This window comes from Pelobates fuscus, chromosome 12, assembly GCF_036172605.1.
Source record: "Pelobates fuscus isolate aPelFus1 chromosome 12, aPelFus1.pri, whole genome shotgun sequence".
Taxonomy (NCBI): domain Eukaryota; kingdom Metazoa; phylum Chordata; class Amphibia; order Anura; family Pelobatidae; genus Pelobates; species Pelobates fuscus.
Window position 1 is genome coordinate 166,393 of NC_086328.1, and position 25,797 is coordinate 192,189.

Genomic DNA, 25,797 nt, shown 5'->3' on the forward strand with positions numbered 1-25,797 from the left:
TGATCAAGAACTGGCGAGTACCTGCTAAGACCACACTATCAGTCCTGGGACAAGCCAAGCTGTGGCAGAGAAGCCGGAGCCACACCAAGCTAACGCAAGCAGCATTACAAGCTACCAGCGGAGGTTGGTACCTGCAAACTGCCAACCAAGCATGCCCAGGTATACAACTCACAGAATGAGTCAAAGCTACAGCGTCTTAGCCTTACCTGCCGTACCTCCCAGATCTCCGCGTGGGGGCCGACATACATGGACTACCGGCAGCTGTGATGTTGCACCTGAAGAACAGCACGGCTATTGGGATTTATCTCCCGCCCGAGGCAGGCACTCGACTGAAAAACAAGTTAACCACATAGGGACTATCGCTCTGTCACTCAACTGGACTACAACTATTACAGCAGTTTCCAGGCTTTTGTCCCTCCTTATTATCATCACATTTAGGCAGGTCTCATGGTATACAGCCATTGATTATCATCTTGCTGATAAGGGGATCACCCGGGGTGGAAAAGCTTAAAGGGACACTCCAAGCACCCAGATCACTTCTGCTCATTGGAGTGGTCTGGGTGCCAACTCCCACTACCCTTAACCCTGCAAGTGTAATTATTGCAGTTTTTCATAAACTGCAATAATTACCTTGCAGGGTTAACTCCACCTCTAGTGGCTGTCTACTAGACAGCCACTAGAGGTCACTTCCTGGGTTCTAGCACAGGAAACCTGTGCTAGAGCGTCGCTGGATGTCCTCACGCTGTGTGAGGACCTCCAGCGTCGCTCAAAACCCCATAGGAAAGCATTGAAATTATTTTTCAATGCTTTCCTATGAGGAGACGTAATGCGCATGCGCGGCATTTCTGTGCATGCGCATTAGGTCTCCTCGGCCGGGGGGGGGGGGGGGTCAGTCTCGCCCACCGGCCAACGCAATCACTGGGAGGAGCGTCGCGGAGGCGGAGACAGCGGCGAGGGACATCGCCGCTGTCCCAGGTAAGTGACTGAAGGGGTTTTCACCCCTTCAGTAACCGGGGATTGGTGGGTGGGAGGGAGAGGGTACCTCCAGTGCCAGAAAAACGGATAGTTTTTCTGGCACTGGAGTTTCCCTTTAAAGTGTATTTTCATCTGTTTGATGCTTTCATTTATTTTTGTTTCCAAGCAACCAAGAATCTAGTTTAAGTCTTGCACGTAATGCAACCGCTTATTCTCTGTCTAGTCAGACAAGAGATATGTTTAACCTCCTCCCTAATCAGCCCAGCAGGTCCTTAATTGTTTATTCTTGTTCACACCTTTCACATAGTCAGTTAGTATAGACAGATATCTTAAAAAAGCTTTGTTTCGCCGCTGACTACTTTTCCTCCTCATGCAATTGAACAAGCGCAGTCTATCCACACTACCCTAAACATAAAATGTTGTGCTATTCTCTCGTAAAGATGCAAGATATTATCTCTAACTGTTCCCGATATTATTCTATATGTATCATTGTATGTTTTACATCTCCCTGCATTTGCCGTTGAATTCTCATGCACGACCAAAAATAAAGAATAAAAAATATAAAATAAAAACAAATGTTGACACCAAATCAATCAGAACTTTTGCACCTGCAACATAAGTGTGAAACTGCAAGGGAAGTAATTAGTGCTACCTTGGGTGGCCGCCATTTCGTATAGGCGAACGCTACCCACAGGGGGCTTTCGTATCCCGAAAGGAGACGCTTCCCTTGCAGGGTCTTCGCACTGGGACTCCATGGACAGGCCCCTGAGGTTGGCAGGGACACTTTTGGGTTACTGGCGATTTGGATCGCCCACCGGCTCCTAAAGGAGCCATAATCACGGTTGCCCCTACCCGGGAATTACGAGGCCAAGCTTGTAGCTGTCCAGAGAGCGCTCTCCCCGGGGCTACTTAAGTGGAGGTAGCCATCGGAGAGAGGCGAGAGCGCCAGTGGAATCCCTGGAGCTGTGAGTCGGCTTCACAGCCACAGAGGTCCCGCAGGCCGCCTGGAAGTCAGTATCGACCAATAGGAGAAGGAGCTCCCATTCAAACTGGGTTCGCTCCATTCTCCTGATAGGTCGGCACGATGAAGCGCTGATTGGTTGCTGTGGGGCGCAGGCAACCAATCAGAGAATAAGCACCCATTCAAATGGGTTTCGCGCCATTTGTCCTAATTGGGCGGCGAAGCCCCTTTCCTTCCTGAGCACTAATTGGCGCAAACTGGTTTTGCACCTTTCACTGGATTGGTTGTTGCTTGGTTTAGGTGCGAAGTTTGAATTGACCAGCCTAAGCCAAGCAACCCCATGGAACTAATTTTGGGGATGTACAGAGCCTCGAGCCCTGTGAGTGAGGGTTTCCCGGTCTATGTACATCTAATAGCCCCGCAGGGATCCTAGTTGGGACCTGGGGCTATCCAGTGATATATGTGTTACATGTATGTGCTACATGACCCCTTACCTTTCCGGGAAGCCGAGCCCCTAATTCTCCCCTCCCCCCATCCCCGGTGTAATATGTTTTAATGTATGTGAGTGTGTCCTGTTGGTATCTCCCAGAGCGGGAGATGGTTTTCTGTAACCCATTCCCCTTTCCTGCCTGAGACAAAGGAATTGAATTGAAAGAGTGTAGACCCCTTGTGGGGGTATGTGCATAAAAGAGGTGTGTACCAATAAAGGATTGTCAGAGTTGTACCTCCAGAACTAGGTGTTGCCCAGTTACTGGGGGGAAGAAAGGGTAAATCCCTGGGTTTGTCGCAGCTCGTGGAAGATGTAGCGGGAAAAGTGCTTGTAAGGAGTTAGTTCCCCTATCGGTTTTCCTGTTCCAGATAGGAAGCAGTTCCTTTGGAGGAGGTACCCAGCTGGGGTACAGGGAGCTCCGCTACTTTCCCTAACACGCAGAGCATGATACATAACACACTATATCCTCACTAACACGCAGAGCGTGATACATAACATACTATATCCTCACTAACACGCAGAGCGTGATACATAACACACTATATCCTCACTAACACGCAGAGCGTGATACGTAACATACTGTATCCTCACTAACACGCAGAGCGTGATACATAACACACTATATCCTCACTAACACGCAGAGCGTGATACATAACATACTGTATCCTCACTAACACGCAGAGCGTGATACATAACACACTGTATCCTCACTAACACGCAGAGCGTGATACATAACACACTATATCCTCACTAACACGCAGAGCGTGATACATAACATACTATATCCTCACTAACAGGCAGAGCGTGATACATAACACACTATATCCTCACTAACACGCAGAGCGTGATACATAACATACTATATCCTCACTAACAGGCAGAGCGTGATACATAACACACTATATCCTCACTAACACGCAGAGCGTGATACATAACACACTATATCCTCACTAACACGCAGAGCGTGATACATAACACACTATATCCTCACTAACACGCAGAGCGTGATACAGATCATACTGTATCCTCACTAACACGCAGAGCGTGATACATATCACACTGTATCCTCACTAACACGCAGAGCGTGATACATATTACACTGTATCCTCACTAACACGCAGAGCGTGATACATATCATACTGTATCCTCACTAACACGCAGAGCGTGATACATATCATACTGTATCCTCACTAACACACAGAGCGTGATACATAACACACTGTATCCTCACCAACACGCAGAGCGTGATACATATCATACTGTATCCTCACTAACACGCAGAGCGTGATACATATCATACTGTATCCTCACTAACACGCAGAGCGTGATACATATCACACTGTATCCTCACCAACACGCAGAGCGTGATACATATCAGACAGTATCCTCACTAACACACAGAGCGTGATACATATCACACTGTATCCTCACTAACACACAGCGTGATACATAACATACTATATCCTCACTAACAGGCAGAGCGTGATACATAACACACTATATCCTCACTAACACGCAGAGCGTGATACATAACATACTATATCCTCACTAACAGGCAGAGCGTGATACATAACACACTATATCCTCACTAACACGCAGAGCGTGATACATAACACACTATATACTCACTAACAGGCAGAGCGTGATACATAACATACTATATCCTCACTAACAGGCAGAGCGTGATACATAACACACTATATCCTCACTAACACGCAGAGCGTGATACATAACATACTATATCCTCACTAACAGGCAGAGCGTGATACATAACACACTATATCCTCACTAACACGCAGAGCGTGATACATAACACACTATATCCTCACTAACACGCAGAGCGTGATACATAACACACTATATCCTCACTAACACGCAGAGCGTGATACATATCATACTGTATCCTCACTAACACGCAGAGCGTGATACATATCACACTGTATCCTCACTAACACGCAGAGCGTGATACATATTACACTGTATCCTCACTAACACGCAGAGCGTGATACATATCATACTGTATCCTCACTAACACGCAGAGCGTGATACATATCATACTGTATCCTCACTAACACACAGAGCGTGATACATAACACACTGTATCCTCACCAACACGCAGAGCGTGATACATATCATACTGTATCCTCACTAACACGCAGAGCGTGATACATATCATACTGTATCCTCACTAACACGCAGAGCGTGATACATATCACACTGTATCCTCACCAACACGCAGAGCGTGATACATATCAGACAGTATCCTCACTAACACACAGAGCGTGATACATATCACACTGTATCCTCACTAACACGCAGAGCGTGATACATAACACACTGTATCCTCACTAACACGCAGAGCGTGATACATATCACACTGTATCCTCACTAACAGGCAGAGCGTGATACATATCAGACAGTATCCTCACTAACAGGCAGAGCGTGATACATATTACACTGTATCCTCACTAACACGCAGAGCGTGATACATATCATACTGTATCCTCACTAACACACAGAGCGTGATACATAACACACTGTATCCTCACTAACACACAGCGTGATACATACCGAGTAGATCATACAGTAGTCAGTATGCACTATCTGTATGCAATATACATCACATACTTCATGATATATTATATTATTATATATATTCTTACCAGAAGTACTTTGACGGTCAGGTAATTCTGAAATGTAGACTCGTGTTTGTGATTCTCTGTTAAATTAAAGATATTATTATTAATAAAATTAAAAAGCCTTGATACATTATTACAGTTTGAGAGGGATACTCTGCTTACTGCTTTCATTACATCTCTCATCAACAAACCTAGTGTCCGAAAATTAGAAAAAAATATTTTATTAAAGACACATATTATGCTTCCTTTATTTCCTCAGCACCAAGGAAAACCAAGATTGAGAAAACATGAATAAAGATAGAACAATGTCACCTAGCATGAAAACATATCCGTGAATCAGCTCACAGTACAGGCTATAAAATGTCAGGGAAGGTGCACCCCATCAGAGGTAGCGCTGGTGGCAGCCATCTTTTTGAGGTTCCTGCCTGTGCTGGCAGTAGCCAGGTTTATTGCAATTATTTCCTTATTCTCTCCGCCTCCCAGCTTTTGCGGTGCTCCAGAGGCACGCAAATCTTACTTGGGGGGCTGCTTTTGTTTCTGGGTGACTCCTTCTGCCTGTTGCAGTGCACTCAGCTTTCTGTGAGTTCTTTTCTCTGGCCTACATTTTTGTTGCTCCTTGGGGTTACTCAACTAACCTTTCCCCACAGTTCCTGACACTGTATGCCAGATGCTCACTGTAGACCCAAAGATTGCACAATCTTTTGGGTAAAACTGGCTGAAAACGAAAAGAAAGAGCTGGAATTTTACTTGAGGAACTGCCAAGATAAAATCTTGGAAATCTTGGGCCCCTTAACAACATTCCTCCAAGTACCTGGTGGGCCCTGTGATTGTAAAAGGGTGGGTAAAAACAAGAATATGCCTTGTCAGGAATGCAAGTATGGCAATCGCTGTGGAATGTCGTTAAGTGATTTTTCTCAAAATTGAGCCCAAACTAGTCAACCTGGCTAAATAAATGGGTATACAACATGGTGATTCATTCATCGGAGACTGCATTGGATAAGGTGCAAGCAAATATAAGAAAAATCTTGCATCAAAGCCCCCTGTCTGCCCACGATGCAAGAGATTTCTATTGTCAGAACAGAGGCTCCTTTCCACTCAGGCCTAATATGCCAGATACTAAGTTTGCACCGAGCTTCGGATGAGAACAAAATCAAACCTGGTCTTTGAGAGAAGCCCATAGTGCATCTTTTGGACTACACTCCTATTGTAATTCCTTGTATTCCACCTTTGTTCCCTCATAGACTGGGCGGAAACACACCCATTTTTAAAAATCTGTCAGACCTGAGAGATGCATGGGCTACATTCTACAGGCTGTACAAGGTCTCCACCAGTGTAACAACGGCGACCTGGTCTTTTCCCAACAGGAAGATCCCTTGGTCTCAAGAAAGAGAACCAAGTTGGTGAATAAGGAAGTGATCCAGGATTTCTGAGCAATCTTTTTCTAGTTACCAGGAAAGGAGGTGCTGTACATCCGGTGATAAATTGCTTGAGTTAAATAACAACTTTCCAAATGGAGGGTATGTACTGCCTATGAGATCTGCTTCTGCCTTCTTATTGGATGGCAAAGCTAGGTCTAATGAATGGAGATGTCAATCAATTTTACAAGACTGCCTCCTACTCAATCAAAATAAGAACTCACATGTGTTGATCCAACAGCGTCTCTTATAATATCTGGTTTGGCTGATATCAGGGGACACTGAGCTCCCGATGGAGTTTCACAATTGACTCTGCAACGTCTTTACTATATGGGTGCCCAGCACTGGAAGATCATATTGCAATGCTTGGAATCTTTGGTACCTGGACATAGATCTGAATCGCCTATCAGCTCCTTTAAACTCCATTCTACACTTAACCTCTGCCAGCATTAAAGAGAGACGCTATCATACTGTTAATCTTTAATCAGCCAGCCATTTTAGCTGGACATCCTGGACAGCATTCTGATTGGGTGACATCCTTATATTTGTTGTTTGCTTAAGAGCATCTGTTTTGCCAACTTCTTAAGCCTACTTTGCCATATGGGATGTTAACATCGTTTTGTCCTCTTGAATCTTGACCTGACAATCTCTATCGATCACTGAAGCAACTCTCTCTGCCAAGTTAACCATGCTCCTCTGCTTATAGTCCTGCAAGAGGATATACAATGTTTGTGCTTTGGATGCCGATGCCTGTTCTTTTACACCAAAGGATGTCTCTTTTGATTTAACTTGCAGAAGAAAGACCATAATAAAATCTGTCTTGTAATGTCTCTGTGGTGGGACCGCTGGCTCTCCGTGAATTGCCCTCTTCTATATTCGTAGATTACCCATTATAAAATGTGTGTTTCCCCATGTAGTTTTATTTTAACTGTGTAATATGCCTTTGACCGCACGGAGCCCGTGCGCCTCCCGAATGAGGACCACCCCGGTGCCTCATTAGAACATTCCCTCCAATTAATCAGAACGTTCGCACTAGCAACATAGGTGTGAAACCGCAGGGGAAGTAATTAATGAGTGCTACCCTGGGTGGCCTATAGAATATTTTATAGGCCGCCAGGAAGAGCATTTTTCCCTGGGTGACCACAACTGGGAGCGTTCAAATCCCGAAGAGGGATGCTTCCCTTGCGGGGGCTTCGCAGCTGGACTCCAGGGATGGTCCCTGATGTTGATGGGGATATCTTCTAAAAGGAGCCATAATCACTGTTCCCCTACCCGGGGCTGCGAAGCCAGGCTCGTAGCTGCCCAAAGAGCACTCCCCCATGGGTCTGCCCCAGCGGGGACCCTGGGGCTGTGAGTCAGCTTCACAGCCGCAGAGTCCCCGCTTGAGGCCTGGAAGTCTGTGTCGACCAATGAGAGAAGGCGCTCCCCTTCAAACTGGTTTTGCGCTATTCTCCTGATTGGTCGCTGCGGGGCGGAGGCGACCAATCAAAGAAGGAGCGCCTTCCAAACGGGGTTTCACTCCCTTTTGTCTGATCCCTCTATCCCTCTCCTCCCCAAGCGCCGATTGGTTCAACCAAGTTTCGTGCCTATGTCTGATATGTGTGACCCCTTCCCGGGGCACGGAGCCCCTAAGTGTCCCCCCTGTGTGTACTATGTTTTAATGTGTGTAACTATTGTCTAGTTGGTATCTCCCAGAGTGGGAGATGATTATCTCCTGTAAGCCATCCCCCACCAACCTTGTACGGAGGAATTTGTACTGAATGAATGGAGACCCCTGTGGGGGTCTGTGCATAAAAGAAGCATGTTTTCTATAAAGATTGTTAGAGTTGTACCTCAAGAACTGTGTCTCGTCAAGTTACTGGGGGGAAATGGGCCTCTTTGTATTTGAAATGGTTCCTAATCGACTGAAGGAAGGGAGTTAGCGTAGGTAACCGGTCGGGTTACCAGCTAGTCCGCTACAGTCTCATCTTTTCATTTCCCATCACAAGTCTCAATTACCTGTTTCTACACAAACTTTGGCCTACTGGATCAAATGGAGTATGGCCCTATCATTATTCCTCATTCTGCCCAAGTCATGAAAACTGCCAACTAAAACATAGGAACATAGAATGTGACGGCAGATAAGAACCATTCGGCCCATCTAGTCTGCCCAGTTTTCTAAATACTTGTATTAGTCCGTAGCCTTATCTTATAGTTAGCATAGCCTTATGCCTATCCCACGCATGCTTAAACTCCTTTACTGTGTTAACCTCTACCACTTCAGCTAGAGGGCTATCCCATGCATCCACTACCCTCTCAGTAAAGTAATACTTCCTGATATTATTTTTAAACCTTTGCCCCTCTAATTTAAGACTATGTCCTCTTGTTGTTAAGTCATCAGAAATAATCACCCCTAAATCCCTTTCCTCAGATGTTGAAGTTAGGACTCTATCAAATATTCTGTACTCTGTCCTTGGGTTTTTACGTCCAACATGCATGATCTTGCATTTATCCACATTAAATCTCAGTCTGACCATTTTTCTAGTTTACCTAAATCATTTACCATTTGGCTTATCCCTTCTGGAACATCAACCGTGTTACATATCTTAGTATCATTACCATCAAGACCTTCTGCAATATCACTAATAAAAATATTAAAGAGAATGGGTTCAAGAACAGATCCCTGAGGTACCCCACTGGTGACAAGCCCAAGCTTCGAATATACTCCATTGACTACAACCCTCTGTTGCCTGTCACTCAGCCCCTGCCTTACCCATTCAACAATATTGAAATCCAAATTTAAAGATTGCAATTTATTGATAAGCATTCTATGTGCAACAGTGTCAAAAGCCTTACTGAAATCTAGGTAAGCAACTGAACCACCCTGATCTATTATTTTAGTTACCAAATCAAAAAACCAATAGGATTAGATGGCATGATCTCACTGAAGTAAACCCATGTTGTCTCTGATCTTGAAATCCATGTATTTTTAGATGTTCAACAATCCTATCCTTTAACATGGTTTCCATTACTTTCCCCACTACTGAAGTAAGACAAATTGGCCTATAGTTGCCCAACTCCTCCCTACTGCCTTTCTTGTGAATGGGCACAACATTCGCTAACTTCCAATCTTCTGGGACTACTCTGGGAGTGCCACAGTGGTTTCTTGAAATTTTTGCTTTTACTGACAAGCCTAATGCAATTTTCTGTTGCCTTCAGCAATGCAACTTTTAAATAACCCCATTTCTCTTGGACTCCATTAAAATTGCTCCATTCTGATAATGACTCCTTTACACATATTCTAATTTTAGAAAAGTCTGTTTTGTTTTTTTAAGTCTAAAACTTTTGTTTTTGTGTGGTGTGACTCAGTCACTGTTCTTATATTAAACCACACTGACTGATGATCGCTGGATCCTAAACTTTCACCTACAGTAATATCTGATACCAAATCTCCATTTGTTAACACTAAATCTAGTATAGTCTCCTTACGAGTTGGCTCCTCAACGACTTGTTTTAGAGACAATCCAAGTAGGGAGTTTAGAATATGCGTGATCCTGGCACAAGTAGCTATTTTTGCTTTCCAATTCACATCAGGAAGATTAAAGTCACCCATGATGATAACTTCCCCCTTCATTGTCATTTTAGCTATTTCCTCAACTAGTAGATTATCTAACTCTTCTATTTGTCCTGGGGGCCTATAAATCACACCTACACGAGTTACTCATTAAACCATGTCTCGGTAACAGCGACTAAGTCTACACTATCAGTTGCCATTATTGCCACAGGTTCATGGATCTTATTCCCTAAACTGCGAGCATTTGTAGACATGACTCTAAGCTTATAATTTTTTAACACACTTGCTACAGTACCTTCTGTCCTTGTTTTGGGGGGCAGTTGGTTTGATGTTTTATCACCCTTTTGCCCCCACCTCCTAGTTTAGATACATCCTAGAAAAACCTCTGAACTGCTCACTGAGAACATTTGTTCCCTTTTGAGAATGATGCAAACCATCTTTTTTTGTACAGTTTATTTCCATTTCAAACAGAGCTACCATGAGAAATAAAGCCAAATCCTTGCTCCCGACACCATTCACCAAGCCACAAGTTAAAGTCCCTAATACGCATCCGCCTGTCGTTCTGAGTGTTATGCACAGGCAGAACTTCAGAGAATGACAGTATGGAAGCAACCTGACATATTTCATTGGCAAAAACACTAAAAACTTCCTTAACCTCTGAAACCTCATTGCAAGCCAAGTCATTTGTCCCTAAATGGACAAGTACATCCAATTCCCCTTCCTGCTTTGCTTGCTTAACAATATTACAGATACGTCTCCTGTCTCTGTGAGCAGTAGCTCCGGGAAGACACCTCACAAGACCACCATTGTCCATCTCCACACCTCTTATGATGGAATCCCAAACAACAACTGCTTTCTATTAGGCCTCACCATAGTCTCCAAGCCTGTCTCTATAACACCACTAGCCTCAGTGCCTGTCTCCATAACACCATTACACTCTGAAAGTGCAGAAAATGAATTATGTAGAGCAACAGACTGTGCAATATGCCTTTTATCCACAACTCTAAGTCTACCAGATCCTACAGTAATCCATCTGCCATTCCTAGTACATCTCTGGTCTCTCAAAACTACTTTTTGTGACTTGTTTTTGACCGATTTGCCACTTTTTGGATCATGTCATTAGTTTTAAACAAGCATAATATTGGCCTCTGTGTCTTTAAGCAAATTAACAGATTTTACTATTATAATGACACAAAGTCATGATTGTATTAATGACATAAAAGCTTTCCCGACCCAGAGACTTTTTGTTTCCGTTACTTTTATCTTTATGATATTCATATTACCGTAGGTACCTTTGACAATGTCCACTTATTATTGTACTACATTTGTATTTTTTTTTTAGATTTCAGTTTTTTCTCTTTTAGCCTGAAGCTTTCATCGGAGTGGAATTCTTTGCTGCTAGAGATTGTTCTCTGTGTGTTTGTGAAGACTAGTGCTATGGCTTTTGTTCCTGAATAACAGTTCCAGTTAATGCTCTTTGAGATAGCAAGAAAGAGCAAGATGGTGAGCTGTCCCTGACGTTTACAGCCAGTACTCTGATCTGATTGGCTGGCTTGATGCTATGCTCGGTAGTGTTGTTCTAACTTTATTCGTTATTGTTACTTATTGTTCTGTGTTCTCACAAACCCTGCCCAAATAAAGAAAACAAACTATTTGGATGATTTCTATTAATTTATATAATGTTCACACCTCACGATGTCATTTTAATTACGGTAAATATATTTTTAAACCTATCATTAGAGCATTACTTGCAAATTAATGAATTGTATTTTTATTGCATATTGTGACACATAATTTGCACCCCTTAATACATACATTATACGTACCCCATTCTGTTAACGCTGCAGCAGTTTTCCTATAGAGAGCATTTAAAATCTCCATGAAAAATGTGTGAATAACACTGGGCAGGTATAACATGATTGTGGCAAAAAACTGATTGCTTTTATGGTACTGGTCCTGAGCCCATTTCTCCCAATAGAGAAACATTAACATTCCATCAACCGTCAGCCCCAAAAACAGGCAAACTATAGGTAAAGTCACAAAAAGGACTCTCAGCACCCGCTTCCACGGAGGATAGTAGAGCTCCCATTTCCCAGTAATTGCGTTTTTAGTCAAAGTTCCCCAGAACTGAACCCGACAGGGTTTTAAATAGCTTTTCCACTGCAGGGTTCCCCAAAAATAAGCTTGAACACAACTGTGACGTTTCCAAAATTCCATAGTTATTGTAGACCAAAGGATGTTAAAAAGAGCAAAAACGACATATTTATCTAATGAATCCTGGAAAAAGGCACAAAAATAACTAAGAAGCATCATCGACATGAGTGAAACTGTGAAATATCCAAGGAAATCAAAATAAAAAGCTACAGACTGCCCAAAATAAGAGCAGATAGCATCTGGAGGGAAAAGGAGACAAGAGAGTTACATGATTACAATAACAAATCGATTACACGAGCACATATTCACACACTGTGCCGCATGTACTCCATATGTGTGGATAGTGAAATCCCAGCTGATTCCGGGGAGTCACAATGTGCATTACGAAACCGATTAATAGATGAAGAACATAACGTTAGGGTGGATAACATTTACTGACTATTTAGCTAGCGCTATTCATATATTAGATCGCCCACCTTTATAGGCCAGGGTATTATAACAGCTTGTTTTATTATCATAGCTTACTGTACTGTTACAGCTTATTGTACCTTTACATGTTATCATAGTAGAACAGCTCTTTCTATTATTACAGCAGAGCGTATAATCAGGGCTACAAAACTCACTGGCCACTAGCATTTGGGGAGTACAAGTTCTAGCCAGGTGAGTTGGCCATGGACCCCCAAGTACATTTAAGGTCTGGCTGGTGGCATCAGACATGGAATTGCAAGCCCCAAATATAGCTTATTGTATTATTGCAGCTCATCGTATTGTTACAGCTTATTGTATTATTGCAGCTCATCGTATTGTTACAGCTTATTGTATTATTGCAGCTCATCGTATTGTTACAGCTTGCTGTATCATTGTAGCTCAGTTACTCTAGTATGTACCTCAATGCATTACCTAGATGCCCTGGTTTCATGTGAATCTATTCTCAAGTGATTTTTCCTGATAGTCAGAGTCCATTCCCTCTTTAGCCGCATTGATAAGGAGAATTTACAATCAGCATGGTCAATGTCAATTCCATCTGCTATTAACAGCAATGGAGATAATTCCATTTAAATGAAAGAAAGGACCCAAGTCCTGTCCTCTACAAGTGCTTACAATCTAAAAGACAGAACGTACCTATAGGTTGGGGTGCGAGGTTCAACTGTGCATACCATCTCGATTTTAAGCTGTCCAGTCTCGGTTTATCATGAAGGGGGTAGAATTTGACAACAATGTTCAGCTTTTGCAGAAGATGAACTAGGGAAATAGAGTTACATGATGTGTTAAAATACACTGGCATGCTTTAGGAGGTAATAAAGACAGTGACAGGTAGTTATCATACATTGTGCACTAATATAAAAAAAAAAACTTTCATATCTGAAGTTTGTTCAATAGATGATTAGTGCATTGTACTCGAGAAGAGAATACAATAGCAATGAACCGGTAGCATTGTATGACAGTAAAAAACATATCCCAGGTTTAGAAAGTACTCCTTCCCACCATTTCACAGTGCAATCAAATACTTGGACTATGGCAGTAAAAGAAATTCGATTTTAATAGTTTGGTGATATTTTCTGCATGTTAACGTGGAATAGACACTTATCCAGATTTTTTACAACTGAATAAAACAATAAAAATGACTTGAGTTAACCTTTGTTTGTCAATCACCCCCAAGTTAAAAGCCTCTGCAGCACCACTGACTACAATAAATAGCTAGCGACTCTAATCGGTCCGACAGAGCTACCCAGAATATTAGAATGAGGTCCAAAGTGACAAGTCTGCACTAGAACTGGCACTTACCAACGTGTTGTCCTGGGTAAAGGATGCAGTCGGGATATCCAGGGATAGAAGTCTCTTCTTGTACTTTGAGATTTTCCACAACATATTTCAACAGGAACTGCTGCTCCGATAATGACAGAAAAAGTTCTCTTTTATCTGTTGAAATAAAATAAGGTTTTCCCCAGTTTCATTTATAGAAAGCAGAGTATTTCATTGCTTCACAAACATCTCAAGGTGATCCACGTTAATACAAGAAATACGTGGTCAGTCAGCTATTACAGTCTCAGGTTACATCATTCCAATTGTAATAAATTTAAACACATTCAGCATAAGACAAAGGCTGGTTTTACTCATTCCAGACGGGCTTTAAACAGAGTAACAATAATAATCTTACACTCACCTGAATGTAAAAAGTTGGCTCTAGAAGAATAACAAAATGAGCGCATGAACCCATGGCAATCCATCTTAGCATAGCCAAGGTGCTCTGTGGCTTGTAGAAGAAGACATTCAGTAGCCGAAAGAAGGAGAATGTGACCCTCATCATCTTCACCAGGATGAACTAAAATGTGTGGCCCTAGTAAAGTTTCAACAGAAGTATCACAGAACCCACAAATACAAAATAACATATCTGATTTAGGATGAGATACATTTCACTGTTAATATCCTGTTTGACACTATGTTTCCCTGTCTGCTTAGTGATGCCATTGTGATTGCTAAGCCTGTCCTTATGTTGTTATGGTGCTTGTATACTGCATAATCACTAGTGTTTTAATTATATCGTTCTTTGCATACAGAAGTTGAATAAAGGTTATTTGCCAGTATTTCTCATTTTAATTAGTTTGTTCCATTTGTTTGGTGTTCCCTTTTGGGGGACATTATTTGTATGAATATTCCCTTAAAGGCACACTATAGGCACCCAGACCACTTCAGCTCATTGCCCCAACCCGACTCACGACCATGGAGAGTGCATCCGAGCCAGACCACTAGGGAGCAGTAGCAGGAAGAGGGCAGAAGGCGAATTCCACCGGTCGGCAGATGGAACGAAACGAACAGCAAGCCAGGAGCACGAGAAAACAGGTAAACTGGCCAGACCAACCACGGTAATGTGGGAGAGGATTGGATGCTCTTATGAAGGGGACCCAAGCTCCTCACACAACTACAGGCCCAGCCTTAAATATCATATCCAACTGGGAGGCTGTCATCACATATATCAGATAAAGGAGTCAGTCTGTACATATTATATCAGATAAGGAGTCAGTCTGCGCATATTATATCAGAGAAGGGGCAGTCTGCGCATATTATATCAGATAAGGGGCAGTGTTCACACGATTTAGCAATATCTAAATTTTGCCAAAATGGCTCCAAATGAGTCCAAATATTGTCGGTATTTTAGCCTGTCTGGATGAGGCTACGCAGCTGAAATACAGAATCAAACATAAAAATTATGAGCATCCACACTATTTGCCTGCAGGGAAATAGGCCACAGTTAGGTGTACATCTAATAAACGTCAATCAGTTAGTGACTGCTCAACTGCAAAAAACCCCATCATCTATATGTTTAACATTGCAGCACCCAGACCACGTCAATGAGCTGCAGTGTCCCTTTAACATAATGTAACTAAGTGGGAATCAGCTCTTTCCCACTTTACTAATAAGGCTAAAATAACCTACATTGCAGTTTAACACAAATATGCTAAATTACATATAATCCTTTATGATCAATAATAATAGAAAAACATTATGAATTCTGTTAATGCAAAAGGGGGGAAAAGCCTCGTCTGTGAATGTGGCCTGGATATTGCTGACTGGACGTAGCGGATTTTACCTCCGATTGTTGCGGGGGCCTCCAGTAGCGCCGTCAGCCACTGCTTGGCCTCAGGTTTGATGTCTGGTCTGAGTTGGATCACAGCAAGAGTCAGGATTGAATCCATTTGGCAGCAGCTGCAGGAAATGGCCGTCCATGATCCCATCGCTTGCCGCGTGTTACTAAAACACAAGAATCATAGCTATCTCATCATAGTATTTACCAGCTATCCTCTGTATCACATAAAGCGTGTAAGGTTCCACAAACTCAGAAAATATATGTTTACTCTGAGTCTAGGACACTTCTAAACAACCTGACAAAACGAAATAAACATTACTTAACACTCTTTACTGATTTATTAATTGCATATGTATTAAAAGTGCTCAAAATAAAACAAACAATTTGAAAGTTCCTGCAAACAGTCCCTTCCTGCCACACGACAGAATTATTCTTAGTATATAAAGTACAACAGTCATTTCCAAACTATTTTTAAGTATAATAATCCTTTCATTAAAGGGACACTATAGGCACCCACGTCAGCTGTTCTGGGTGCTGTGACCCTTTTGCACTTAGTGCTGCAATGTAAAACATTGCAGTAACAGAGATCAATGTTTACATTGCTGCTCTAAGTCTGCCCTCTGTGGCTTTCTAACAGACAGTCAATAGAGGGCTTCCGGAATCCAAACTGACTTTTGGTCCGTTATCTGTTGCTGGACGTCCTCACGGACCTCCAGTGTCAGATTTTTCCCATAGGAAAGCATTAAATAATGCTGTCCTGTGGGGAGGTGTAATGCGCGTGCGGCCATTGGCGTGCATGTGCATTAGGTCTCCCCTGCCGGCTGACGTCGGCAGGGGAGGAGCTTGGGCGGAGCCTGACCCAACGCCGAGGGACATCGGTACTGGATTCAGGTAAGTGGCTGAAGGAGCCTATAGTGCCAGGAAAACAAACCAGTTTTCCTGGCACTATAGGATCATTTTAAGTTTTGTTTTTTAAATGAACTATATGCAGACATCCCAACATGCCAAAACTCATTTCAGGGAGGTGGTCACCTAATTTCAGGGAGGCAGCTTTACAAGCTAATCGGTAGGCAGACTTTACAGACGTAGTGAGAGAGTGACAGAGCGCATGTCCTGATTGGTCTCTCTTTGAAAAATCAGGACGCACACTGTGTCATTCTTTCACTACTTCGGTCACTTGGTTTCTCCAGAGCCCAGTGTCTAGCTGGAGTGGCTGGGATCAGTCCAGAGCCTAATCCCTGGAGGGGCATTGGTAGTGGATTGTAGTAGGGTGATCAAGGCTGTAATTTAGGAGACAGAGGCTGTAGTGTGGGGTATGAGTTATACACGGGGGTTAGGAAATGTAGTGGAGGATGAGGGCTGTATTAGGAAAGTTAGAGGCTTAAGTAGGTGGATTGCTGCAATTGGGGGAAGGGGCTGTAGTTGGGAGGGTATGTGACTGTAGTGGGAGGTAAGGACTGTAATTAGGAATTGGGGTGCAAAAGTGGAGTTAGGGGCTGTAGTCGGGGGTTATGGGCTGCAAGTGGAGGGAATAGAGACTAAAATTGCCCTGGGGCCCTCCATACATCGACCTCCTACCCCACGCGTCCCTGCCCCCCACACACACAAGGCCTTGGGGAGTCAGCACAGCTAAACGGACAAGGGCACATGTATGAGTGTGGGGATGGTGCTAGTGATTGGCTGTATGTGTATAGGGGGGCAGGGATCATCTTACCTCAGTGCCTTTTGGGATTCTGGCCAGCAAACAACTCCCCTGCCTCTGCGCTCCTGTTTGTCCTGGGCCTGGTGACTTTACCTGCTTGAGGGATGGATGTGGATTCAATCCTGCTGCCCTCAGAGCTGCTGCTGCCCTGGATGGCGGCAGGCACCTACCCGCCGGTGTGGGTTCACCCCCCGCGGTCAGGCCTCTCCTGGGGCCTCCCACGCGGCTACAGCCCCTGTAGGTCGGAGGAGCACGGGCCGGCACTCCCACCCGCCTGCTCGGCTGAGCCCCGATCCCTCACCTCGGGCCCAGTATAGGAGCTGGAGCCCGGGCCCAAGGCACCACCAGGCCCACGTGTCATCTCCATCTGCTCCATCTGACACGCGGCCTGCTACTACTGCCGCCCCCAGCGCACCCCCCGGCCAGGGGTGCCAGAAGACCTGCTGAGCATCCTGGGAGGTCTGGGAGGCCTTCCCAGCCCCCACATGGTCAGCGCACGGTGGATCCAGAGCCAGGCCAGTGGTGGTGAGTGGGCCCCTCAGGGCCACGGCTGTGCTGCCGCAGGGGGGGGGGGTGCAGGGGGGTCCTCCCCGGGCTCTGATGGCTCCTCTGAGGATGAGGGTCGGCAGGGGGGGTCCCCCTCTCCTCCCCCGGGTTCTGTCCACAATTCCCCCCTCACCGCCCCGGGGTGCCATCCCTTGTCCCTTGCCCCCTCTCCCTCTGGGGTCCCCTCTCCCTTGGTTTACCTCCTCCTCCCCTGTTTCTGCTGTGCCCTTTTCCGCTCTCTGTGCCCCTTCTGGCTCTCTCCCTCCCTCCCTACTCCCCTGTTCCTGCTGGTCTGTGTCCCCTACCTCTCTCTGCTCCCCCTCCTGGCTCTCTCTCTCTCTCTCTCTCTCTCTCTCTGTCTCCCTCCCCCCTCTTTCCTGCCCCTTTTCCTAGTCCCTATGTCCCCCCCGCGCCCCCTGGGTACTCACCTCGGCTGCCCTCCTCTGCGGGGTGTGAGCTCCTCTCCAAGGATCTGGCTGCAGTGGCTGCAGTTCCTGGGACCGTCCAGCAGATTGCGCCTGGTACTGCTGCAAGGCTGAACAGTGCTGAAAATGAAGTTAACTCTGTCCTGCCTGGACAGGGCGTTTTGACGGTTTCTGGGGTCACGGGGTTTCCCTCTCCCGGAGTGGGCGGGCATGTTGGCACCCCTGCTATGGTGTCGGGTGCCGCAGCACCTACTGTTGCTGGGGGGTCCCTAGCATTAGGTGATCCCCCGGGTGTTGCTGCCATTTCGCGTGGGTCCGACTATGTGTTGGTCAGGGCCCTTGGGCTTGCACCTACAACAGGAGGTTCGTGGAAAAATTTGGAGTGGAGACTTTGTTGAGATTTTTCCCTCCTTCCCATGGAGGAGGCTAGTCCTTTAACCCCTTAAGGACACATGACGTGTGTGACACGTCATGATTCCCTTTTATTCCAGAAGTTTGGTCATTAAGGGGTTAATGGCAAAGGACGAGTAGGAATCCGGAAAAGATAAGGAGAAATGCCAGTACTGGAAGATCCCTAAGACTTGCAGGAATTGGATTTGCGCGTTTGCAATTTTGGCCAGTGTAATTGGGGAAAGGGCTCCGCAGAAGTGCTCCACGTTGTTCTGATCCTGGGATACCATTTGGAACGCTTGTCGTACCTATGGCAGTCTGGGGTGGTGGAAATATGACTAGCAGTTCCGTCAACAGTTGGCGGTGCGCCCCTCAATTTCGTGGCACCAGATTGACATTGGCCTCTGGCTCTCCATTATGACGTGCCTGGCCCCCCGGCAGGGTGGGTTCTCGTCCTTTCTCGGGGGGGGGGGGGTCCTCCTCCTCAGAGGCCGGGCTGTTGTTGAAATTCAACGACAGTCACTGCAAATGGGTGGCATCTTGCCATTTCAAGCACGAATGCTCCACTTGTGGGCAGAGAAGATTAGCATGGCCCCTTGAGCATGGGTTTTGGACAAATACCGTCTGATTCACCATTTATCATACCCCCAGGGGGGATTTGGTGAATGACAACATCTCCTGGGAACTCTGCCGAGTATCTTATGCATCCTTTGACGTGGCGGTTGACATGGTCAGTGCCATGGGCCCTGGGGCCTTGTTTGCCAAGGTTGATGTGGATTCGACCTTCCGTCTACTGCCGGTGCACCCGGAATGTCACCATCTTCTGGGCTGTGTTTTTAAAGGCATATATTACCTGGATATGTGCCTCCCTATGGGTAGTTCCATATCCTGTTGTTACTTTGCATGCTTCAGCACATTCTTGGACTGGGCGGTGAGGAAGGAGGCTGGGATAGACTCCTTGCTACACTATCTCGATGATTTCCTTTGTGTAGGTCCTGCCGCTTCGCCAGCTTGTGCGCTGCTGCGACGGGTTCTGGGTGAGGTGTTCCATAAGTTTGGGGTACCGTTGGCACATGGCGAGACGGTGTGCCCGGTCACTTGTCTCAGCTTTCTGGGCATTGAGATTGACAATTTGTCGGGGGAATGCCGATTGCCTTTTGTAGCGGAGAGGTAGTATAATCCACGGTATCTCCGCTAGGTAACAGGAACAGCATAAAATAATCCAGGTAAATAAATACAGCATACAATAATCCCGGTAGCGTTGTAAGAATCCTTCCTTCCCAAGAACTAGACGACACATAGGCTGGAAGTCAACTGAGCTTTTAATCACAGATCACAGTATTTATGGGATTCCCCATGCAAGGGGTTTCCCTACTGACATTACAGGGGTTGTACAGTAGGGGACTACATGGGGAACTTAACAACCTGGACATTTCTCCCATCATGCACTGCTGTACGAGAGGGATACTCCCACTAGAATATACAGTTAAGTGGATTATCCCTCCGTACAGCAGAACTGACATTTTACATGAAAATACATACGTTTTACAGTATTCATTATATTTAAACGAATGGACGTTCGGTAGATAGCTGGGGTCTGAGCGCACATTTTGTGAAAGTACCGCTCAGATCCTAGCACAACTAACCGAACGCCGCACGAAACACACATTATTTTCAAGGTACCTTCAAACTACCGATTGACCTTAGGGAAACAAACTACCGAAGAACCGGGGCTCCCAAACGGCTTGGAAGTCCAGTTGTATTCGTGCCGTCGAGTAGCCGATTTTAGTTCCAGGCGCTCGACGACCAAATACCGCTGGGCTAACAAAGGATCTAAGATGGCAGACTGCTGCATGGTCGGTAGCCGAACGGCGGCCACCCTGAATCTCGCTAATTGCCGATGGAAACAATGTTTCAATATTTAATGGGAGCCACACGACCTCCTGTGTGTGTTCTCCCATTCGGTAGTTCGTTCGTTTCACGAACAGTGTTGAAATTCACTGTTCGTGAAACTACTGTATGAATGCTGGTGGCTTTTATGCCGCCAGCATACGAATGCTTTTGTTCGCATGAAATACACTTGGTTCTAACAACCTTAAAGCTACAGAAACACATTTATGTAAATACAGTCTTAAGTGGCTAGTTTTGCCACACCTTTGGATAAGATTCAAGGCTGGCGGCGCGAGGGGGCCTTGGCCATGGGGCGGCTCGAGATTCAGCTGCGCTGCCTGCAGTCGCTCCTGGGTGAGCTGAATTTTGCCTGTCGGATCATGCCCGTGGGGCAGGTCTTTAACCGGTGTCTGGCTACGGCGACAGCCGGGGTCTCCAGGCCTCGCCATTTCATTTGGCTTTCTCTGCCGCTGCAGGAGGTTTTGGTGGTTTGGGACTGCTGGCAAGGGCCGGAGGTTTCTAACGTCGACCTCCACCCATTTACAGACGCGGCTGGCGCGGTGGGGTTTGGGGCCATTCTGGGCTCTAGTGGGTGTGCTCCCGTGTGGCCAGACAGTTGGCATGTCTCTGGGCTCACAAAGAATCTGGCCTTTTTTTGGAGCTTTTCCCCATTTTGTTGGTGGGGGAGGTCTGGAGGTCATGTTTTACGGACAATTTGAGGGTTGTTCAGGCCATTACTCGGCTGACAGTCTCCTTCCCTCCGGTGATTCGCTTGCTTAAGGGGCAATCGTGGGTCCGTGGATCAGTTTCCAAGGCCACCTGGACGCTATGCTCCTGGGGGCCATGCATGTTGGGGTATTGGTTATTCCTAGTAGGCCATGCGGTGGTGGGGTATTGTTTGCCGCCCTTCGGCGCCCTGCGGATCATATCACTACAAGTATTTCACAATCCAGGTCGGATGGTTTTTCGGGAAGGGTATGGCGGTTCGGCTGTTGCCCTTTTCCTTTGTGGAGCACTGTGCGCTGCGCCCAGTATGCACGGCCCCTCTTTTGGGTTATGCGGATGAAACCTTTTCTTTCCCATTCCCAATTCTTTGGGTCTTTGTCTCAAGTCTGATTCCTTTCTGTTTAGCGCTGACTTGGAGGATTTTAGGATGGGTATGTCAGCGCACGTGGCGCAAAGAACCGGGAAGGGGTATGGTGAGATGTCTCGGTGAAGTAATGCTGGTTTTGTGGAATTTGTTCAATCCTTGGGGGGTTGCGGGTTCAATTCTCAGCAGGGTGGCTCATCCATTCGTTCCTTTGAGCTAGATAAAGGAGTACCAGTTCCTTGGGTAAAAGAAACAATTCCCAGGGTGCACTTGGAAAACAGAAAATATCTGGATGTCTTTTTCCTGGTTATACTCCCAGGTGGCATGCGGGTGTCCGTCCGGGAGGTGAGCTATTGGGTTGTGCACCTTCTGAAGCGGAGGTTTGTTGGTTTGGTGCCGGAGGTATGAAATGTGTTCGGCTCCTCCCAGAGCAGGTTCAGCTGTCCCACCTGTACCCAATGTTCGGGTTATTCACCTGGCGGGCATTGAGCTTGGGACGATACCAAGGTGGTGTTTGGCGTCTGCCCCTACGAGGGTATTGGTGCATGTTTTAGTAGTTTTGTGATGCGTGGTGTTGGGTTCACTGTATGACCCTGTGTGTTAAGTTATATATGTTAAACATAAATAACCATAACTTAACGTTTTGGTTTCAGAAAAGATGAGAGATTATAACTATAGAGATTATTATAATAAATTCTGGATGTGTTATACGGGACTTGTCGTATGTTATAACAAAAGCCATTCTGAAAAATAAAAAATAAAAAATTAAATTAAATTAAATTAAAAATCAATAAAAATCAATAAATAACCTCGATTGGTCGGAGGTAATTTCCTGTATCTTTGGCAGCGGGCCCATAATCGGTGCATGGTACGCTGCCGTATGAAGCAAAATTGGAGGGCCTTTCGAGGTGTTTGAGGGTAAGGGGATTTTGGTTTGCCACAGGGTGTTTTCGCGCATGTGGCAGCTACTGTGTTTCTGGGTGATGAAGATCGAGCTAGACCTTTTTTTTTTTTCGTCTTGCCATGCAAGAAGTGGTGGAACAGGCCTTAGAACACGAAGTCTTTTAAACAACGCTGGACGTCCTCACGCAATGCATGAGGACCTCCGGCGTCGCTGGAATCCCCATATGAAAGCATTAAATAATGCTTTCCTATGGGGATGTCTAATACGCACGCGGCTAATGCCGCGCATGCACATTAGGTCTCCCCCACCGGCTGACATCGGCGGGGAAGGAGCGTGGGCGGAGCTTGATCCAGCGCCGAGGGACATCGCTGTTGGATTCAGGCAAGTCACGGAAGGGGTTTTAACCTTCAGCAACACATGATGGGGGGTGGGAGAGAGAGGGGCACTGCAGGGTCCTGCAGTGCCAGGAAAACGGATATGTTTTCCTGGCACTGGAGAGTCCCTTTAAGTGTTAATATGTTACTTTTTTCTTTGGTTTGTATATATAATAACTAGCATTACATGCCTGTAGCATTCTGTATAGCATGCATAAAAAACCTACAGTGTTATGCACTAAAGTGTGAACTAAACGATCATTTCAAATTTAAAGGGATAATCCAAGCACCAAAGCAACTTTATCTTAATAAAGCAGTTTTGGTGTGCCCCAGCAGGCTCACTGCTCAATTCTCTGCTATTTAGGAGTTAAATGACTTTTACTTCTGTCTTAATACAGCTTGCATTTGATAGATATTGCCATCATTAATATGCAGTATTGTTTTGCACAACACACACCATAAGCCGGTCTCACGCTGGAAAGACTTTGCTATCAAAGGTATGCACACAGTCTCAGCCCCCACAGCACTGAGTAAGCGTGTTTAATGCACAACCTGGCTATGGGCAGTGACATGAAGTGACATCCTTACCAATTCCTTCTCATGGAAGTTAGTTTGTAGTACTGTCAGTGGCTGAGCTTAATACATACATGTAATAAGACATTTATTTACTGGAGTGAGGGGGCGTGGCTATGGAGGTCGGCTAATGGTATTCTGGAAAACATTTATTATTATTGCAAACATTTTGTTTATATTTGAACATGCAAAAAAAAATGTATTCCGCATCGCATGCCTGTTATATTCCGCATCGCATGCCTGTTATATTCCGCATCGCATGCCTGTTATATTCCGCATCGCATGCCTGTTATATTCCGCATCGCATGCCTGTTATATTCCGCATCGCATGCCTGTTATATTCCGCATCGCATGCCTGTTATAGTCCGCATCGCATGCCTGTTATAGTCCGCATCGCATGCCTGTTATAGTCCGCATCGCATGCCTGTTATAGTCCGCATCGCATGCCTGTTATAGTCCGCACTGCGTTCAAACAAGAATTGCGTATCCGCAGGATCCTGCTATATATTCCAGCAAAACTCTACACTAAATGAAAAGTCTAAATTCAGAACAAAATTCGAATTAATGAATGGCTACAAGTGGAAATAATCACAAATGTTTTACCTTTTCGGTGATTTCTCCCCAAGTGAATTCTATTAAACAGATAGATAGGAGACACGTCAGACAGGTTTGTTCAGATACGGGGTGTTACCAAAATCTTTTAAAGAATTCCTTCCTGCTTTCTTCCTCTGCCCTCCCCTCCAGTCAATAGATGTGTTTCCTAATCAACACAGTCAGAGCTATTTACTAAAGTGAGTATTCAAAGTAAATTTAAAATTCCAGGCCAGACTAGCCGAACTGAAAGCATAGCTGTATACCTTCAAAGTGACCTCCCTCTGGTTAGCCCCCCCATATTAAGAATTTTAATAAAATAGTATTCTGTTTGTTAGATCTACTCTTACATATGCAATATTAACTATCTTTTTCAGGGGACGTAACCCGTAGTCTGCTCCCCCCCCTCAACAAAAATGTTTACAAAATGTTATTGGTTATGGTAGCTCCACCTTATATCAGGCGAAATGTTTGCTAGATCTAGTTTCATTGTAAGCTCGATTGAGCAGGGTCCTCTTCAACCTATCGTTCCTGTAAGTTTATTTGTAATTGTCCTATTTATAGTTAAATCCCCTCTCATAATATTGTAAAGCGCTACGGAATCTATTGGCGCTATATAAATGGTGATAATAATAATAATAATTTCTGGGATACTGCATATATATAGGGGGAGTAACCAGCGGTGGTTCCAAAGTCTCCCTCTTTTCTATTCTAATGTCCATCTTGATCTTGTTGGTGTGTCTGAGTGTATAACAGAGCTCCACAGCAATAATACTCCCAGTAATGTGTCTGAGTGTATAACAGAGCTCCACAATAATACTACTCCCAGTAATGTGTCTGAGTGTATAACAGAGCCCCACAGCAATAATACTCCCAGTAATGTGTCTGAGTGTATAACAGAGCACCACAGCAATAATACTCCCAGTAATGTGTCTGAGTGTATAACAGAACTCCACAGCAATAATACTCCCAGTAATGTGTCTGTGTGTATAACAGAGCTCCACAATAATACTACTCCCAGTAATGTGTCTGAGTGTATAACAGAGCCCCACAGCAATAATACTCCCAGTAATGTGTCTGAGTGTATAACAGAGCACCACAGCAATAATACTCCCAGTAATGTGTCTGAATGTATAACAGAGCCCCACAGCAATAATACTCCCAGTAATGTGGCTGAGTGTATAACAGAGCTCCACAGCAATAATACTCCCAGTAATGTATCTGAGTGTATAACAGAGCTCCACAGTAATAATGCTCCCAGTAATGTGTCTGAGTGTATAACAGAGCTCCACAGCAATAATACTCCAGTAATGTGTCGAGTGTATAACAGAGCTCCACAGCAATAATACTCCCAGTAATGTGTCTGAGTGTATAACAGAGCTCCACAGCAATAATACTCCCAGTAATGTGTCTGAGTGTATAACAGAGCTCCACAGCAATAATACTCCCAGTAATGTGACTGAGTGTATAACAGAGCTCCACAGCGATACTACTCCCAGTAATGTGTCTGAGCATATAACAGAGCTCCACAGCAATAAT

General features: G+C 45.0%; 1 protein-coding gene across 5 annotated transcripts in view; it reads right to left on the minus strand.

Annotated features, from left to right (window-relative positions):
• LOC134579518 (anoctamin-10-like) overlaps nucleotides 1–24,345 on the minus strand; it is a 112,653-nt gene extending 88,308 nt beyond the window's left edge. For all 5 annotated transcript variants that reach the window (XM_063438833.1, XM_063438832.1, XM_063438831.1 and 2 more), the window contains exons 1-7: nucleotides 24,271–24,345; nucleotides 15,777–15,937; nucleotides 14,352–14,525; nucleotides 13,973–14,107; nucleotides 13,310–13,429; nucleotides 11,860–12,426; nucleotides 5,090–5,145 (exon numbers count right to left, since the gene is read on the minus strand). In XM_063438833.1, coding sequence (XP_063294903.1) covers nucleotides 5,090–5,145; nucleotides 11,860–12,426; nucleotides 13,310–13,429; nucleotides 13,973–14,107; nucleotides 14,352–14,525; nucleotides 15,777–15,921 — 1,197 coding nt within the window. In that variant the 5' untranslated portion in view covers nucleotides 15,922–15,937; nucleotides 24,271–24,345. The remainder of the gene's footprint in view (nucleotides 1–5,089; nucleotides 5,146–11,859; nucleotides 12,427–13,309; nucleotides 13,430–13,972; nucleotides 14,108–14,351; nucleotides 14,526–15,776; nucleotides 15,938–24,270) is intronic.
• Nucleotides 24,346–25,797: the final 1,452 nt, after the last annotated feature.